The 18,465-nt window shown below is 54.5% G+C and overlaps 2 protein-coding genes across 6 annotated transcripts; both read right to left on the bottom strand.

Moving 5' to 3' along the window:
• Positions 1–1,016: 1,016 nt before the first annotated feature.
• FAM98C (family with sequence similarity 98 member C) lies at positions 1,017–5,168 on the bottom strand. 2 transcript variants are annotated; one of them, XM_061139213.1, is made up of 8 exons: positions 5,009–5,157; positions 4,754–4,902; positions 4,541–4,675; positions 3,878–4,083; positions 3,563–3,640; positions 3,354–3,470; positions 2,636–2,803; positions 1,017–1,352 (listed from the first exon to the last, which is right to left on the bottom strand). In XM_061139213.1, the coding sequence occupies exons 1-8, from the start codon at positions 5,071–5,073 to the stop codon at positions 1,209–1,211; spliced, it is 1,062 nt and encodes a 353-aa protein (XP_060995196.1). In that variant the 5' UTR covers positions 5,074–5,157; the 3' UTR covers positions 1,017–1,208. The 2 variants fall into 2 exon arrangements, with proteins under 2 accessions (XP_060995196.1, XP_060995197.1); XM_061139214.1 differs by lacking the exon at positions 3,354–3,470 and having other exon boundaries at positions 5,009–5,168.
• A 2,208-nt stretch (positions 5,169–7,376) lies between these two features.
• On the bottom strand, positions 7,377–18,357 carry SPRED3 (sprouty related EVH1 domain containing 3). Of its 4 annotated transcripts, none has more exons than XM_061139207.1 (6): positions 18,233–18,357; positions 16,585–16,672; positions 15,207–15,375; positions 15,025–15,101; positions 12,476–12,619; positions 7,377–11,781 (listed from the first exon to the last, which is right to left on the bottom strand). In XM_061139207.1, the coding sequence occupies exons 2-6, from the start codon at positions 16,666–16,668 to the stop codon at positions 11,116–11,118; spliced, it is 1,140 nt and encodes a 379-aa protein (XP_060995190.1). In that variant the 5' UTR covers positions 16,669–16,672; positions 18,233–18,357; the 3' UTR covers positions 7,377–11,115. The 4 variants fall into 4 exon arrangements, with proteins under 4 accessions (XP_060995190.1, XP_060995189.1, XP_060995191.1 ...); XM_061139206.1 differs by lacking the exon at positions 18,233–18,357 and adding an exon at positions 16,883–16,958 and having other exon boundaries at positions 16,492–16,672; XM_061139208.1 differs by lacking the exon at positions 18,233–18,357 and having other exon boundaries at positions 15,025–15,054; positions 16,492–16,628.
• Between the last annotated feature and the right edge of the window lie 108 nt (positions 18,358–18,465).

Here is an 18,465-nt window from a genome sequence, read left to right as displayed (position 1 = left end):
ATAGTCCATGGGGTCGCCAAGAGTTGGACACGACTGAGTGACTAAATATCATCATCTTGCCAAGTCCTTAAATTCCCATTTTACAGATGAGGAAACAGGCTCAGCGAGGTCAAACTGCTCACCAACGCAGACAGAACTCCTGAATGTTAAGAGTCAGCACTCACACCCAGCTTGTCCACCTCTCACATGGAAGCTACTGACCAATATGCTGCACTGATGTCAGCATGGGTCAGGAGCAGGAGGGGACAGCGGGTAGAGTTCCAAACTCTGAGGTGGGAGAGAAGGCCAGAGAAAGGGTAGAACAGGGAGGGAGCCTCTGAAACCTAAGTCAGATCAAATCCCTCCTCTGCTTAGAGCCCTCTGGTGGCTCCATCTCACTCAGGAAAACCAGAGTTCTCACTGTCCCCACCCCACATGGTCTGCCCCTGTCACCTCTCCAGCCTCCCCTCCCAGCACTCACCCCTCACTCATCCTGCTTCAGCTACACTGGCCCGAGTGGTCCCTGATCATACCCAAAACTACTCCTACCTCAGGACCTTTGCACAGGACACTCCCTCTGCCAGGAGGGGGTCCACGTGGCTCCCTCTCTGGGGTTTAGGTCAAGTATCACCTTCTTAGTGAGGCCTCCCCAGATCACACAAAGCTGCAATTCCCCCATAGTCCCCCAATCCTGCCTTCCTGCTTTATTTCTCTCTAAAGCCCTTTCCTCATCTGACAAACTAAACTTTCTTGCCTGCCCTTCCTCACCAGAAAGGTAACTCCAGGAGACCAGGGAGTTTTATTATCTGTATCCCCAGTGCCTAGAACAGGGCTGGCACACAGTGGTTACTGACAGATATTTGTCCAATGCCTGCCTGTCTCCTGCCCCATGCCCACAGGAGCAAAGGTTGTTGAAGAGAATGGGACTTGAAGGGTCAGAGCAGCAGGGGCCTGTTCAGACCCAGGGGACAGAGACCTCCAATCACCTCAAACCTGAGCACCCCTGACCTGGCCCCCACAGAGACAGGTCCTAGGGCTGCCATAAATTAGATTTATTTTCCAGAGAACACGGTCCTTGGTGTTGAATGGCAGATGCAGGGAGGACTTTTGGGGCCTCAGGAACAGGGAACATGGGGCTGGGATGCCAGGTGCCAAGAGAAACCCTCAGAGTGACTCCTTGGAGATTAGCATCACATGAAGGAACCTTCTCCGCAATCATCAGTCCCCCTTTACTTCTTCTTCTTCTTGCGGCCCCAGCACTGGCGGCCTGCCTTCCGCCCGCCTCCGTCCTCTCTTCTGCTCTGCCAGCTGGGCATGGGAGCCTCCAGCTCATTTGGGCGGCCCCCCCGGTCTGGAACACTGCCCATAAGCACCTGAGAGATGATTAGATTTGAGTTTCAGAGAAGAAAAATATCTTGGACAAGGGGACCAGAGACCCAAGAGAACAGCAGGAAGGGAAGGGCAGATTTTGGGACTTCCCTGGTAGTCCAGTAGTTAAGACTCCACACTCCCAATGAAGGGGGCACAGGTTTGACCCCTGGTTGGAGAACCAAGATCCTGCATGCTGCATGGTACAGTGGTGGGGGCTGCATGGTGGGAGATACAGTCCTGGAGCTTTCAGTCAAGGGGCCTCAGCAAAAGGGGAATAAAGGGGAGGGTGATGATAAGAGGTCCACATCCCCAGCAATATGAATGAGGGCACTTCAGCTTTTGTCTGTTTCATATTTGGGCTTTGTATAACATTTCCAGCAAATCAGTGTTTTGGTTTTTTTTCTTAACTTAAAATTTTGCTTCACTTTTTGCTGTGCTAGATTTTATGCCCTAAGAATCATATGTGTGCTCAGTCGTTTCAGTCAGGTCCGATTCTGTGATCCTGTGGACTGTAGCCCGCCAGGCTCCTCTGTCCATGGGATTCTCCAGGCAAGAATACTGGAGTGGGTTGCCATGCCCTCCTCCAGGAGATCGTCCTGACCCAGGAACTGAACCTGTGTCTCTTATGTCTCCTGCATTGGCAGGCAGGTTCTTTACCACTAGCGCCCGCTAGGAAGCCCAGGTCATATAAGACTGTTTAAACAGAGAGATATGAGGCTAAATTTTAGCCTAATCATTTGAACAGAGGGTAGTTTTGCTTTTAAAAATGGTTAAGAGACTTCCCCGGTGGTCCAGTGGCTAAGACTCTGAACTCCCAGTCCAGGGGGCCCAGATTTGATCCCTGGTCAGGGAGCTAGATCCCACATGCTACAACTAAGACCCAGAGCAGCCAAATAAATAAATAAATAAATAAAATTTTAAAAAATAAATAAAAATGGTTAAAACCCAAAACAACAGACAGACTGAGGTGATGGGGAGGATTTTAAGCCAAAGCAGGAGAGGTGGGCAAGGACTCAGTAAACAGATGGACTTTGTTTTGAAGGCACTAGGGAGCCATAGAAGGGTTTTGAGCTGGGGAAGGACATGGTCAGATTTTTGAGTTGGGAAGTTTCTTCTAAATGCCATGTGGAGATAGAGTGGTGAGTCCAGAGGCCAGGAACCTAAGGAGAAGGCCAGAGCAGCAGCCCAGGTAGGAGAGGACAAGCTCGTCCAGGGCAGAGGCAGCTGAAAGGCCAGTTTGAAGGCCAAGGGTGTTTGGCGCCCTTCCCCATTCCCAGGTGCTCACCTTGTTGATGGCACAGCAAGTCCCTCGGCGGACAGTCTTGCTAGTGGCTGGGACAAGGCGAGACAGATCAGCTCGGGCAGCCAGGACGTGTGCAATGGAGACATCTGATTCTGAGGTCAGAGCCTCTCGAATTGGGATCAGTACTGCCTTCATGGCCTCTCCTTGGGCCTACGAGTTAGTGGAAGAACATACCCATGAGCCCTCCCCAGATGGGACCTGTAATCTTGAAAGTATCTCTCTTCCCTTCTCAGGCCCACATCTTTTTTTTTTTTTTTTTTTTTTTAATATTTCATTACGATTTTTGTTTGTTTTATCAAAGTATAGTTGACTTAGAATGTTATATGCTTCCTACATCTTTTATGTATGTTTTTTTGGGGAGGAGGCATGCCACGCAGCATGCAGCACCAGGGATCCTAGCTCCCCAACCAGGGATTGAACCCCTGCCCTCTGCAAGGGAAGCACAGAGTCTTAACCACTGAGCTGCCAGGGAAGGCCCTCACATCTTTTAATAAGGAGTACTGCTCTAAATACCCTCCCTGCTCAGATCAGGAAATTCTAGAATGCCCTGGGGGCCCAGAGATTCCAGATCCCCAACCTCAGGATTCTAAACTGTCCTAGGTCTCAGAATCAGCAAGAGGGTCATATTCCTGGCCCTCCCTTCCTCCCCGCTGCAGTCGCAGCTCCCACAACTGCTCCCGCCTAGGTCTTCTGCCCACACCTCAGCCCGATCACTCCAGTGGAAAGCAGATGTGGTGAGGTCAAGGCGCTTGAGGAGGAGGCAACGGCGGCAGCCGTACTGATCCCGCAGGCTTTGGGACACAGACGCCAACGCTTCCTGGGGGGAAAGGTCTCAGTCACGCCAGGGGTCGCCCTCACTCTCACCTCTGGATGAGAACACCCTTCACTTAAAGCCATACACAACCTTACCCATCTGGGTGCGTCCAGTGGGTGGTTGAGGAGGGGCTGCAGGTACTCTGGGGGCAGGGAAGGCAGCAGCTCGGAGATCTGATGGGAGAAGGAGGAAGATAGAGTTAACTGCACAGAAATCGGATAGACTCCTCTGTGAACCCCAGTTCCCTATGACCCTGAGGACTCCGGCCATAGAACCAAGAATGGCAGTCACAATTCTGCTGATTAAAACATCAGAGGGGGTGGCACTCCTCTTGGAGCCTCTTTTGGAGAGGGGGCTCTCCCCCTGCGAGGAAGGTGGGGTGACCCCGGTGTGGAGGGGACTCTGGCTACCTTGGCATGCAAATCCCGAAGCAGCTGACAGGCTAGGGTCCCCCGCGTGGGTCTGGGCAGCCCCAGGGCTTGGAGAGTAAGGATCAGTTCCTGGACCATGTCAGGTCCCTCCTCTGCCCCCTCCCCACAGAATGGCTCAGGGTTGGGATCCAGACGGGAGCGCAGGCGGAGGAGGCGGGTGGCCTGGACCTCGGAGCACAGAAAGCCTAAAAGTAGGGGAAAGGAGCAGTGCAATCAAGGAGGGCCACCACCCCACCCACCCGGGTCGAAAAGTTCAAGCGGCTTCGAAACTTCCCGCCTCCTAGTTGCACCCATCTAGAGCCCGGACTCCACCACCAGGATAAGCTCCACCCACTTCGAGACCTAGGTCCTTCTGCAGAATTCAAACCCTGCCCACTTCGGAACCACCCTGTCAGACTCCGTTACCCAATTTACCTGAGCTTCGAGAACCTCCTTCAGAATCCTAACCCCGCCCACCTCAGAGCCCTTAGCCCGCCCCAGTGTTCTACTCCACCCGCCTCCCACCCGCTCGAACGCCTCAAAGTTTTGAGCATGCCCCCTGGGGACTGGGGGAATCCTGGCTCCACCTCAACGTGCGGAGCCCGCCCCGATAGAGGCTGTAGCCTCGCCCACTTCCGCATCCCGGCCCGCCCCCCAGCTCACGCAGCAGGCGCAAGCGCGCGTTGGGTTCCCGCAGTGAGGCCGCGCAGTCCCCGCCGCAGAGCTCGCGGTCCGGGCAGTGCAACTCCCGCAACAGGCCGGCCAACTGCCGCAGGAATTCCTCCTCAGCGCCGGGACCTACTGGAGGCGGGAGATGGTCAGGGCGTGGCGGCGGCACCCAAGGCTCCAAACCTCCCGACCTCCCTCCATGCGTACCGTCGCCGACGCTCAACGCCTCCGTGCCCTCCTCTCGCTCCCGCTCCAGGGCACCCAGAGTCGCCAGCTCCGCCGCCAGCCGCGCGCACAGCGCCCTGAAGTCTGGGCACGATGTGCCCGGCGACGCCGCCCCCGGGCAACCCTCATACCTGCGGCGCCGCCGAAAGAGCGGGAGGGTATGGGAGAGGTTAGTAGGAATTTCTGAGGGAAGACCTGCCCCTTCCTGCACCCCCAGCCACACCCGGCTCGCCTTACCCCAGGGCCAGCAGGTCCCGGGCCACTGCGGCCCACTCCTGCTCCTCGGCCTCCGCCCCCTCCATGCGAGTGTCGCCTCTTCGTCAGGCGCGCGCCCCCTGCCGGTCGGTGGGAGGCTCCGCCCCAGGAGCGGCGTGCGCGCGGCCCCTATAACTGACCAATCAGCCTCTTCTCGCTAAGGGCTTTCGTCATTCCAATTGGTGTAGAAGGAGGTAGAACACGCCCCCAGGTTCACCGCCTTAGCCTAATACTAGAGCGCGTCCCTTCGGGTAACCAGTCAGGGCGCTGGAAAACCCACCTGGCTTTGTAAAAATCCACAGCAGGCGTTTTGGATCCCGGCTGTCGCGACAGACCAGCGGTGTCGCTCCTGCTGCGACATAGAAGCAGCTTTTCCTCCGACTCCCTCAAACGCCCTCTGCTCTTAAAGCATCCCATACCAAATATTGTTCTCCCAACTCCGCTCTAAGTCCAGAAACCCATTTCCTCCTTTCCTATTTAGAGCTGGAATTCTCTCAGGGACCAGTTACTCACACACACAGCCGAGTTAGTCTCCATCGATCACAGTGCGCCCATCGATCACAGTATGCATCTTCACCCCTCTGCCTCACTAAGCCTTTCAGAGAGGGAGCAAGGGCAATATACCATGGTGATTAAGAGACTGCACTCTACCAGTGCAATTTGGTCCGCAGGCAAAGGTTAGGTATTTGATTCCACCATTCACCGTCGTTGTGTTCCTGCTAAGTTGCTTGACATCTGTGTAATAAGTGTAATAACGCTTATCTCTTACAGTTGTTTGTGAGGATTAGTCCTGTATGTAAGTGCTTAGCAGACATCTAAGGGGTACTCAATTAAAAATGACTAACAGAGAGACTTCCCTGGCTGTCCAGTGGTTAGGCCTCCACCCTTCTACTGGAGGGAACACTTGTCCAATCTCTGATTTGGGAACTAAGATATCGTATGCCACCTAGTGCATTTCGTGTGTGGTACTAGGCTAGGTATTTTATCTCCATTTTATGGAAGAGAAAACTGAGGTGCAGAAAGGATGAATCACAGAGTGAGTTGCATGGTGGTGCCAGGACTCAGATTCAGATCTGATTCCAAAGTCCATGCTTTTAACCACTTAACCTATTTCTATTGTTATTACTCCTCTTGCTTTTGTAGCTGTTGTTCATATTAGTTTTCCAGGTTTACTCTCTTCCCAACTCTGTCCTGATCTCCAGTAGTTTCAAGATAGTTCTACTGGGAGTGAAAATAGACTGGAAGTAGAGACTCTGAGGACAAAAAGAGCCAGAACCTGATTCTTAGGGGGAGCTGCTAAGTCACTTCAGTCGTGTCCGACTCTATGCAACCCCATAGACATCAGCCCACCAGGCTCCCCTGTCCCTGGGATTCTCCAGGCAAGAACACTGGAGTGGGTTGCCACTTCCTTCTCCAATGCGTGAAAGTGAAAAGTGAAAGTGAAGTCGCTCAGTCGTGTCCAACTCCTAGCGACTCCATGGACCGCAGCCTACCAGGCTCCTCTGTCCATGGGATTTTCCAGGCAAGAGTACTGGAGTGGAGTGCCATTGCCTTCTCCGCTTAGGGGGAGAGTCTGCCCTTAATTTGGTTCCTCCATAGTCCTGTCTACTCCATGGCTGAGTACTGGGTCGGGGGGCAGCAGTTGTTGACCTTAATAAAATACTAAAAATTGTTCAGACCGAAGCCATGGAGTCATAACCTTGACTCTTCTTTTTATGGTGTACTCCTTATCTAAATTGAGCTTCCCTGGTGCTTTAGATGGTAAAGAATCTGCCTGCAATTTGGGAGACCTGGGCTTGATCCCTGGGTCGGAAAGATCCCCTGGAGAAGGGAATGGCAACCCACTCCAGTACTCTTGCCTGGGAAATCCCATGGACGGAGGAGCCTGGTGGGCTACGATCCATTGGGTCACAAAGAATTAGACACAACTCAGTGACTAAACAACCACCACCTCTTAGGATAAAGAAGGCAGGATAATGACTTTACAACTAAGCAGCTAAGACTTTCACTTTCATATCTAAATTGAACTTGACCTTCAAAACAGTTCCACTATCTTTCCCACTTCTTCTGGCCTCCACTCCTCTCACCCTGGTCCTGTGTACCACTGTCTCCTCCTGGACCATCCTAGCAGCCTCCTCCCTGTCTTCAAGCCTCCCCCCACCCACCAGCCCACCAGGATCTGTCCCCACAGGCAGCCAAAGGGAACTTGTGAATAACTGATTCAGGTCACATCTGCTGTGACATAGAAGCTCCAAGCTCCCATGCTTGGAGACTCCTATAGCTTCATGTCACTCAGGGTGAACAGCAAAGTCCATGCAATGGCTTGCAAGGTCCCAGAGATCTTCCCTGTCACCTTTTCTCCTTCTTTCACCTTTCTATCTCCTAAGCACCCTCCTGTTCTTGCTCCTCCCCTCTCCAGCTCCCTTGACGTCCCTCAGACTTACCAGACATGCTCCTCACTCAAGGCCTTGCACAACTGTCCTTTTCACCTGGAATGCTCTTCCTACAGACAGCCCCAGGACTCCCTCACCTTCAGGGTTATATTTAAATGCCATCCTCCTCCATGGGGCCTCCCTGACCACCATGGCAATAACTGTCTGTATCCCCCATTTTCACTTTTTCTTTATAGGATATATCATTTCTTAGTGGTAAAGAACCCACCTGCCTATGCAGGAGACATAAGAAACACGGGTTCGATCCCTGGGTTGGGAAGATCCCCTGGAGAAGATCATGGCAACCCACTCCAGTGTTCTTGCCTGGAGAATTCCATGGACAGAGGAGCCTGATGGTCTTCTACAGTCCATAGGGTCACAGAGAGTCAAAGAGTTGGACGTGACTGAAGCAACTCAGCATGCATGCATATATCATTTCTAACATGTTATCTCCTTCACTATATGTTATCTCCTCCACTAACATGTTATCTCCTTCACTATATGTTATCTCCTCCACTAACATGTTATCTCCTTCACTATAAAGTTCATAAGTTCCTTGTGGGAATGAATTTTTCTGTTCACTGTTTTATCCCCAGCACCTAGAACAGGGCTTGGTATATAACAAGTGTTCAGTAAATGTACTTGTGGAGTGATTGTATGTATAAAATTCAGGCCGAGGGTCTGCTTGGGACTAAAGGATGAGAAGGGGAAAGGAGGATTTCTCTCTGGTCTGGTGGCTCAGGAAGATGAGCGGATGGGGTGCATCAGTGCAAATAAAGAACACAGGCTGAGACTTTGTCACAGACATTTCTTGGAGCCGATATCTCATGCCCCCTCCCCCGATGACAAGGCTGGTCTTCGGCCCCCATCCTCCCCCACTACTTCAGCCTGCACTGATAACAATATTGAGGTCACAGACTGGCTTAGAATCAAGATCAGGAAGATAAATGTCGAGGTGCCTCCCCCAAGCCTGGGGGCCAAGCATCCAATCTGAGGGGCAAGCAGCTGGGAAATTGGGCCTGGGGGCTCCAGGGTTTGAGGTCTTCCTGGCTCCCAGGGTCATCCCTCCATGCACCCCTGATTTAGGGGTGATGAAGAGTAATCATGGATCAGAGGTGGGTATTAGCAGGGAGCAGGACTGGGAGACCTGGGAGAGGCGGTGCTGGGAGGTGGGAGCCAGGGAACCTTCCCCCAGCCCCCACCACTTCGTCCACAGATCCCACAGCACCTTACAGCACTCTGGTCCCCCGTCCCACCCCTCCCCAAAACGAGGTAGGTTAAGAATGGAGCTTCCCCCCGCCCACCACGGAAGGGAGGAGACCGAGGCACAGAGAGGGGGATGGGGACCCAGGCTGCCCCAGCCCCTCATCCCTCCGCCCTCAGCTCTGGTGGGTCTGACACTGATGAGAGCTGGGCAGAGTGGGGGTGGGAGGGACACCCCTCTTTTCTCTCACCCATCCCAGGGTCTGGTTGAGAGAGCTGAATCTCACAGGTTCCGGATGTAATAAATAGTTAATAATTTAAAGGAAGTGACAGGAGGATCCATCCCTCTGGCCCCCTTGACCTATCCCTTGAACCCCCACAAGGCCATCCAGGTCTGGGTAATGAGGAAAGGTAAGTGCACACTTCAAGATGCCTAGGACCAGATGTAGGTCCCAAGCCCATACAACATTGAGATTGTGTTGCTCCAAGACCGTGATCTCCCCCATGCAGGCTGTCAGATCCATGGTACACTAGAAGTCCCATTCCACTGAAGAGAGAGAGATCTTGGAATCCCCTTTCCCCAGAAGAGGAGTCTCAGAAGGCCATGAACCGGGCTTTCAAACTTTCCCAAACAACCCCCAACTCTGAGATGGAAGTGAAGGGGTTAACAGAGGGGCAGAACATGAAAGGCTTGGACTAAGGCTAGGACTCAAGGTTGGGCTTGGGAGAGAGTCTGCAAGGCTGGGAAGTGTGTGGGTGTGGGTGTGTGTAGGTGTGAGTGTGCACCCATGGGCATTTGTGCCAATAGAGCCATATCTAGTTGCCTTTGTGCAACTTACACAAATGCACACCTTCCTCTGAGGGCACAGCATGGCCAGCCCTGCTCACAGCCTTGGCTGTGAGCACACACAGCCTGCACACTCATCTATGGCAAAGCTAGGTCCTAGATATGGGAGCAGGAGAGATCTTGGTTGGTCCTGGAATCCAGGAACATTAGCTCAAAATGTTTTTTTTTTTTCCCCCTTCAGGGTTAAAGGGGTAGTTAGTTCTGTATGATACTGAGAGCTTGGGCCAGGGCCCTTGGGACTAGAATTCTGAGAGTCTGGGACCTTGGGGTTTCCCAGGGGTCTGCGGACGGCAGGATTCAATGGGCAGCAGGTCTCAAGAGATGCACAAGCTGGGCCTGGGAAATATCAGGCTAGAGAGGTTGGAATCCAAAAAAATCTGGGATCTGAAGGTGTGAAAGTCCCAGGGCACCTCAGATTTGTCTCTGGCATGGAGGGACCAAGGTCTTGGGTCAGGGACAATCCCAATACTGTGTAGGCTTGAGTTCTGAATTTGGAGGGTCAGTGGCACCTTAGGGTCTTGAATTGAGTGTTCCTAAATCACTCTGGGGCCACTCAGGGGCAAGGGGTCAGAGGTCTGAGTTGCTATGAATGTCCCATCTTCTGGGAACTGGGCTCCTAGCCTTTTGGGGACTGGGAATATGTGGGTACAAAGAAGCTGAAGATTCCAGGATGATCTGGGGCTTGAAATCCGAGTCCAAGGAGGTTGGGAAGAAGGGTATCTGAGGGGTTGGGACCCACGTCTTAGACCCTGAGGTACTGGTGGCCTTCAATCCTACATCAGTCCTACATATATAGGACTTCAGAGTTCTATATATGGAATTGAAAAATCCTGGGAACACCAGCTTGGGATGGGTGGGTCTACAGAGGTCTTTGATCCTTGGCTCACAGCATCTCGGAGTCTGAATTCTGAATCTTGGGCCATGTGCACATGGGAAGGAGGGCTCTGAGGTGGATCTCCCAAGTCATTTGGGTGAGAGAACAGCCGTTTGAGCACATCCAAGGACTCAGGGCATCTTAAGAGGATTTGGTGTCTAAGAAGTCCTGGGGCTACAAGAACATCCTAGATACAGGTGCCCCAGGTTTTAGGTGCATTCAAGAATCATTGGGGGGTGATTCCAGGTACTATGATTTAAGATCTGGGAGTAACTGTATACAGGTAGGGTCAGGTTCTGGCCACTCCTAATTATGAGGCTGTAATCTGATGGTTCATGGTGCCAGGCATGACGGGGGTCTAGGTTGGTAATTTGAACAGGGAGTCAGGATGAGCCCTGCTCTCAGGGATCCGTGTGCTCCCTGCCTGCCTGGGGTGAAGGGTCTGGGGATCCCTGGAATCTCCTTAGTCTAGGTCGGGGTGGGGGTGGAGAATGGGAAAGCCAGAACTCAGGGTCCCTGGAACCTCTTGGACAGACATCCCAATGAAGCTGGTTCTGGGGTCTCTCCGTCCTACATTTGGGGTCCAGGTTCCAGGTCTGGGGTCTCTCAATCCAAACTCAAGCTCCAAGTTCCGGGTGTGCCTAGGTTTGGGATTGGGGTCCGAACGGAGTCCGGGGTCCTGGACCCTCAATTTTGGGTCCTCGGTCTGGCTACCGGACCCATCAGGCCGTCCTCACCGCGCAGCCTCTTCGTGGCGACCTCCGCAGCCGGCGCAGCCGCACCGCGCCGCGACCCAGTGGCACGCACGCAGGGGCGCGTAGCAGCAGAGGCAGGGTACGGCGAGCGACAGCGCGGCCAGCGCGGCCCAGCGCGCGGCGGGGCGCGGGTGGCCCGGCTCGCAGGCGCACGGGTCCGAGAAGTCGCCCTCGGCATCCGACAGGCAGTGGTAGAGCAAACTCTCGGCGCACCACAGGCAGCTGAGACGGCGCACAAGCAGGCGACCCGGGTCCGGGGCCTCGGCGCAGCGGCCGCCACGACCATCAGCGCGACGGCGGAAGAGCGCACGGCAATGCACGCAGCGCGCCGCCTCCTCCGCCTCCGGGGAGGCCTTGGCTGGCGCAGGGGCCGGGCCGGGGCCTGGGGGTGGGCGAGCCGGGGGTGCTGGAGGCGCAGCCTCGGTGAGAGGGGCGGGTAGGACTGCGGGGGGCCCTAGGGCTGCGCCCCTCAAAGTGCCGGTCTTGGCGAAGCGCACGACGCAGGTGGACAGGGCGAGGGGCGCGGGCGGCCCCGCGCGCCGGTAATCCTCATAGCCGCGGCCGCCCCAGCCCGGGCCCCCGGCCCCAGCCAGGGGCTCTGAAGGCTCCGGAATCCCCGTGAACGATAGGAGCGGAGGGTAGCTCTGCGGGACCAAGATACAGGAGAACAGGTTAACGGGCTCTGTGATCCCCCACATGCCACCACAATCCATCCCGGCCTTAGAAGACCCGAGAATCCAAAGACCCAGCCACAGGCCTCATTTATCTTAGCATCCTGTACTGGGATCCTGATTGCCTGGGGTCCCGAACTTCTAAGTCCTCAGCCCACTCCACTCCCAGGGACAGACAGAAGACTTCAGGCACAAGCCCAAACTTTAAGGACCCAGTGGGCCAGGCTCTCAGTCCTGTCCTCTCTCAAGATCCAGGATTCCTGTACCCAGCCCTTCTCAGATTCAAGAGTCCTGGACCCCGTCCATCTTCTCCTTCTGCAGGAGTCTGGTCACCAGGTCCCTTTTACCCCTCGGATATTGAATCTCACTCCTCGTCAGTTAAGTACTGAAGAACTCCTTCCATGAGTACCACCAACCCCCTAATATATATTCCTTGTCCAAGTCGTCCCCTAAACCCCTCTGGAATCCAGAGCATTCCAATCTCCAAGAGCGCAGGAGACGCGCAGGAAGCCCTCACTCAACCTTCCCAGAAACCCAGGCCTAAGCTCCCTCGCCACAAGACAGGTCAGCCATCCCTTAGAATCTGTGGTTTCTTGCCCCTTTGCGGCCTCAGCTCCCGCCCACTTCGGACCCCGGCGCCCCGGCCCCCTTTCCCCGGGAGCCCCACCTGAGCTGATGAGTGGCGGCGCTGGGGGGGCGTGGCCGGCCCGAAGCCGGAAGCTGACTCCACCGTGACGATGGGGGCCGCTGCTGCGCTGGGAGGCGTCTCCTGGTGGCTGTGACTGGAGGAGGAGTCGCTGTCCACGTGGGACTGGGGGAGATTGGCGGCCTCAGAGCCGGGACCTCTGGCACAGCCGATGCCCTTATATAGACCCCCTCCCATTGCGAGCGAGGGCTCTGTGGCCAGACAGGCCTGGGTTCAAGCCCGGCAATGCCACTGACTGCTTGTGTGACCTCCGGCAAGTGAGCTCAGCTCTTTGAGCCTCAGTTTCCTCCTCTGTAAAATGGGGATCATAATATTGTCTATTCATAAGGCTGTGGTTAGGACCCACTGTAAAGGGCATAAACATGCCTGGAGTACAGGAAGAGCTGGAAATGGTTATGGTTATTGGACTTCCTCTTCTTATCTGCTCAGCTCACCAACCTACAGAACATCAAATCATTCTCCCTTCTCAGAACCCCTGTCCCTTGGTCATCAGCTGCCTTCCTGCCTCCTGCCTACCACCACACCTTTAGTGGGGTAGTTCCACCCACCTAGAATGTCTTCCTTCCCGTCCAAACCAAGCTCTGTCCTTTACAGGCTGAAACATCACTTCTCAGACCCTCCATTCCTTTCTGTGACTTGAGAATCATTCCTACCTCAACAGATTACTATCCTCAATAAACATTCATTGAGCACCCATGACTTGCCAGGCTCGCAAAGGCCATTGGGAGGATATGAGATGGAGCACAGAGAGCACAGCATCTTTCCTGAGAAAGCACTCAATAAATGGGATCTGTCTGTGTGACTTTTGTAGACCCCCCTTCATCTCCCATTATACTGGGAAGCCCCCCTTTCTGCCCAGGGAACCAGGTTTGTTCCTCCACGTGTTCTTGAGACATTCCCACTGTTCCCAGCAAGGGCCAAATCGAATCCGACATTATGTGCATTTATTCAGTCAATCAATTTATTCAACACATGTTTACTGAACACTTAACTGTCTACCAGGCACTGTTTTAAGCATTGAAGATGCAGCAAGAAAGCAACAAAAGATCCTTGCCCTCCTGGAGCAGACATTCTAGCATGGGAGATGGATAGTAAAGTCATAGATAAGAAAATTGTCTATTGGAAGAGGAAATAAAACTGTCTTAGAAGATGGGGGAAAGAACAAGATAAGGAGCATTAGGAGACTGCAGTTTTAAACAGGTTACTCAGGGAGGGCCTCAGGGCTTCCCTGATGGCTCAGTGGTAAAGAATGCACCTGCCAATGTAGGAGACTGGGTTTGATCCCTGGGTTGGGAAGATCCCCTGGAGGAGGAAATGGCAACCCACTCCAGTATTCTTGCCTGGAAATCCCATGGACAGAAGAACCTGGCGGGCTACAGTCCATGGGTTTGCAAAGAGTCAGATGCAACTTAGCAACTGAATAACAACAGGGAGGGCCTCATTGAGGAGGAGACTACATGTGTAAAGCCCTGAAGGAAGTAAGAGAATAAGCCATGTGGAAATTTGGGAATGTTCCAAGACAAGAGGACCAGCCAGTGCAAAAGCCCTGAGACAGGAATCTGTCTTCCCTTTTGGCATAACAGTGAGGAGGCCAATGTGGCTGAAGCCTAGTGACCATGAGGGAGAGTAATAGGGGGCCAGCTGGTGTGGGGTCTTATGTGCCTCTGTGAGGACTTTGTTCTTTACCAGGAGTGAGATGGAGCCCTGGTAGGGCTCTAAGTGGAGAATATCCGTGATCAGACTTAGATGTCAATAGGGTCCCTCTGGCTGTGTGGGGGAAAGGAGATGGAGGAGGGGGGCAGTTGATGATGAGCAGCTGATGAGATGGTCCAGTTGGGAGATGAGGTTGAATAGTCACCAGGTTGGAGGCACAGTCTGATCATTTTGAACGTACAGCCAGGGAATTCCCTGGAGGTCCCAGTGGTTAGGACTTAGCGCTTTCACTGACGGGCCCAAGTTCCATCCCTGGTTGGGGAACTAAGATCCTGTGTGCTGTGAGGTGAGGCCAATTTTTTTTTAAAAAGAAAGTGGAGCCAATATGTGCTGACAGACTAGATGAGGAGGCATTAAAAAAGGAAAGGAGTCAAGGATGACTCCAAGGTTTGTATCTCGAGTAACTAGAAGGTTGGATTTCCCATTGATTTATTCATCTATTTACTTTTAATATTTATTCATTTTTATAGTGTACCTTAAAAAAATTTTCTGCCTTTCCACACTAGAATAGAAGCTCCATGAGGAAAGGGACTTTATTCTGTTCACTGATGTATCCCCAGTGCTTAAAACACTTCTTATGGAAGGTGTTCAATAAATACCCTTGGATGAATGGGTAAATCATGATAGAACAGAAAAACTAAAATCACTGGGATCGAAATTGACATTAATCGTTTTTGGCCCGAATTTGTGTCCCCAGCATGTGGCTTGGTTCCAGATACACAGTAGGTGCTCAAGAATGTTTGCAGAATAGAAATAGCCCCCTGCCCTCCCGGCAGCGTTGCACCCAGGAGACTCACCGTCAGAGGGCAGGGGGTCTCTGCAGTGTCCTGGGAAGGGGAGGAGGAAGAGGAGGAGGAAGAGGGGGTGAGCGAGCCTGGGGTAGGGAGAGAGGCAGAGCAGTGAGTTCTCAGGACCAAGCTTCTCCCACCCCCCACTCACCCCAGCCCAGGCTCCAGCCCCTACCACATGCACCACTCACCTCGACCCAAAGCAGCCAGCGCTGCCAGCAGGCTCTTCTGAAACTCATCTGCCTCGGCCGGGCTCTGAAACGTCAGCCCAAACTTGCAGTCACCCAGGCTCCAGTGATGGAAGATGGGGTTCACCTTGTTGTAAACCAAGCCTGGCCTCAGGGTACACTCCAAGGTGATCTGAAGTGGGGGCAGGCAGGAAGGGTCCAGGTCAGACATTCCCTTCCTGCCAGAGCACCTCACAAATCTCATTTCCCCATCCTAGGTGCACCCTTGAACCCTGATCACACCCCAATATTGAGCACACCTCTGATACTCCAATATTTCCCCCCAAACCCTTGATCTCTACATTTTCCTAACACCTCCTTCCCTCTGATATCTCAGTAGGCATCCCAAATTTTATTGGATGCCTCAAAAAATGTTAAGCTCCTTCTGACAGTCAATATCGCCCATTTGGCTCAATTGTACTCCCCAAGCTTTACTGAACATCTCAAAATGTTATTGTTAATCCCCTTCTGATGCCCCAGGAATCTCCCCAAATACTACCCCCCAAATTTTTTTTATCAAAATCCCACAGATTTCCCCTCAGATGCTGGTCAACACCCTAGATGTTATCCCATCTTCTTGCCCAACATCACTGTATTTTTTCCACACTATTTCAAATCCCCCTACACTGTTCCTTCCAACCCCTGCTCTGAAATGCAACCCTTACCCCAAGCCTTTTCAAACAATCCAAACCTTTCTACTACATCCCCAGCTGAAACGTCAACAGTCTCTTTCCATTTCATGCCAGACAGCCCAGAATATTCCTGCTGAACCCACAACAGGATGGTAAACCCTATGTGACACTTCCAGATGGTCCCCCCACCAAAGGCCTCCAAATACTTAGGGCAGAGGGGCAGGTGGTGTAAAATTCCCGTGGTGAGGATCTCTGAGCAAGATGGAGCCACGGGGAGGGTTCTGAGACGAGGAGGGATGTGATCTGAGTCAGGTGTTAGCCCAGCCCCAGTGGAACAGGCTGAGGTTGGGGGAGGGAGCAGGAGCAGGACAAGGAAACCAGTGAGCAGGCTGCTGTGGCCATCCAGTGGGCAGTGGCAGGGGACGGGACCTGTTTGACACCCCCAATAGTCCCCAAACTCCCCACTCTCATCCAGAGGACAGAGTCACTTCCAGCTCCATCCCACACCCGGACTTGATTTCGGCTGGGAGATGACCTGACCTCACCTCTGCATTCCCAGCCCCAGCCCCCTACTTCCCCACACCCCCACCCCACCCCCACGCCCCAGGGTGGCTCACTTTCTGGTCCCGGAGGCGCTCCCCGTGGATGACGTAGTGCCCCTGGCGGGCCCCCCCCTCGGGCCTGGCCCCTCGGACCCGACATACGCTCACCTGGCTGAGGCCCCCGCCCCCCACAGGCAGCCAGCCCCCACTGGAGTCATCTCGGGCCATCACCACGGCTCGGACCCGAACCATGTACCTGGAGGAGGTAGGGGGACAGGGACAACATGGTCAGTGAGCGTCATTCCTGCTCTCCTAGTCAGCGTTTCCCCAACCCTCACGTCCCCTCTTCATCCCTCACAGCCCGATCTACTGTCTCCTTAATCACCCATACTCCCCTTACCTTCTATACCCACCTCTTTCCCCATGCCCACCTTCTGCCCATACCCGTCACCTCTCTTATGCCCACCTTCTTCCAGCATGGCTTCTTTCTTCCTCTTGCCATCTCTTTTCTCCCATGCCTACCTCCTTCTCCATATCTACCTTTTTTCTCCATACTCACCTTGCCTCCCTTTCCTCATCTTCCCCATCCTCACCCCCAAAGCTTCGCTCTTCCACTTCCCTTCCTCCTCCTGCTCATCCCCTATCAACCCTGTCTTCTTCTCCTCCCTCAGCACGTACCCACAGCCCCACCCAACGTCCCCCTCACAGCTGGGTGCCTGCGCATATGTATTTTCTTAGAGCCCATCAACTCAGCTCCAGTCCCCCCTACACTGCCTCCGCACCCTGCCACCCAGGCCACTGGCTGGGTGAGAAACCCAGGCTGTCTTCCTCCACCACCCCCCCCCCCACCCCTTCCCGGATTTATGAATGAGACCGGATGCAAAGCTCACTGAGTCACCCAGCAACGGGAGATGGGCAGGGAGCAGGGAGAGAACCAGAAATGGCCAGAGACAGGCCGAAAGGGAGATGGAGGCACAGGAAGCCAGAAACGGGCGATCGAGAGACATCCAGAGAGCATTTCATTCACAAAAATCAAGCCTGCTCCCTCAGGCCCCTGCCGAGGAAAGGCAAGGGGAAGAGATTGCCGGGTGAGGGGTTGGGGGAGGAACTGATCCCTCCTCCTTTCCCTCCCCGCCCTAGCATCCTTCAGAACCATCTTACCCCGCCCCCCAGCTCAGGGGACGTAGCCCTCCGCCCAGAATCGGGATCAGCGTCCAACCCCTCACTACCACCTAGCGCAGGGACCTTGGAGCACCGGCCTTAGGGACCCCAGCAACGAGCTCTAGCCCCTTCCCCCACCAGCAGGCTGCCGGGTTTCCCCAGTCCTTCGGGAGGGGAGGGGGAGGCTGCAGCGCCCCCAGCCCCCTTTTCTCAATGGGATGGGATTTTGTGAATGAGCAGTCACGTGACGCTGCTTCCTTTGTCCGCCCGCCTCCCCCGACAACAGGTGAAGCAGAGAAAGAGGGCAGGGGTCCTCTCCAGGGCCTACTGGGATGGGACGCCGGGATTTCTGGATGCCCTACGCTCCTCACACAGCTGTTCCCCGGGGGGGAGTGGTCCCCTGAGTTCCTCAATGGTGAGGGTCCAGTACGGAATTTTATGAATGGGGAGTCCTCGGAGGAAGTCCAGGCCCCCTAAATGGTGACCGATACCCCAAATGGCTGCCGCGCAGTTCAGGGGGCCCCACCTCCTTTTCCTTCCAGCTAGGGTCTGGGGGGCGCCCCGGTGGGCAGGAGGCGCAGCGCGGTCCTGGCCGCCCCCTCATCGTGACAGGCGGTCTGTCAGCCCCCGCCCCCTCGCCCCACTCGGCACCTGCCTGGGAGGCTCCGGCCGGGCTCCGAGCGGTGGCGACGTGGCCTCCTCCTCCTCCTCTTCCTCCTGTTCGCTCCGGCTCCCTCGCTGACTCCGGCGGCGCTAGAGACGGGCACCGGGAGCCGGGGCGCAGGGGGAGGGAGGGGGAACCTGGAAGATGGGTGGGGGGGAGGGGGCGGCTTGGGGGAGGGGTAAGCGCAAGGCAGGCGCACTTGCCCGCTGGGTCCTAGAGCCCGG

This window comes from Dama dama, chromosome 4, assembly GCF_033118175.1.
Source record: "Dama dama isolate Ldn47 chromosome 4, ASM3311817v1, whole genome shotgun sequence".
NCBI classification, from domain to species: domain Eukaryota; kingdom Metazoa; phylum Chordata; class Mammalia; order Artiodactyla; family Cervidae; genus Dama; species Dama dama.
This window is presented reverse-complemented; position numbering and strand designations above follow the sequence as displayed.

Bases quoted from the DNA above. Each gene is read 5' to 3' on its own strand.
- FAM98C (XM_061139213.1), bottom strand. From the start codon at position 5,073: ATGGAGGGGGCGGAGGCCGAGGAGCAGGAGTGGGCCGCAGTGGCCCGG. The intron at 4,903-5,008 runs GTAAGGCGAGCC...GCGGCGCCGCAG, and splicing joins CGGGACCTGCTGGCCCTGGG to GTATGAGGGTTGCCCGGGGG. The intron at 1,353-2,635 runs GTGAGCACCTGG...ATCATCTCTCAG, and splicing joins CTTGCTGTGCCATCAACAAG to GTGCTTATGGGCAGTGTTCC.
- SPRED3 (XM_061139206.1), bottom strand. From the start codon at position 16,950: ATGGAGAAGGAGGTAGGCATGGGAGAAAAGAGATGGCAAGAGGAAGAA. The intron at 15,102-15,206 runs GTGAGTGGTGCA...TCCCTACCCCAG, and splicing joins GCTGGCTGCTTTGGGTCGAG to GCTCGCTCACCCCCTCTTCC. The intron at 11,782-12,475 runs GTGGGGCTCCCG...TTGGTCCCGCAG, and splicing joins GCCGCCACTCATCAGCTCAG to AGCTACCCTCCGCTCCTATC.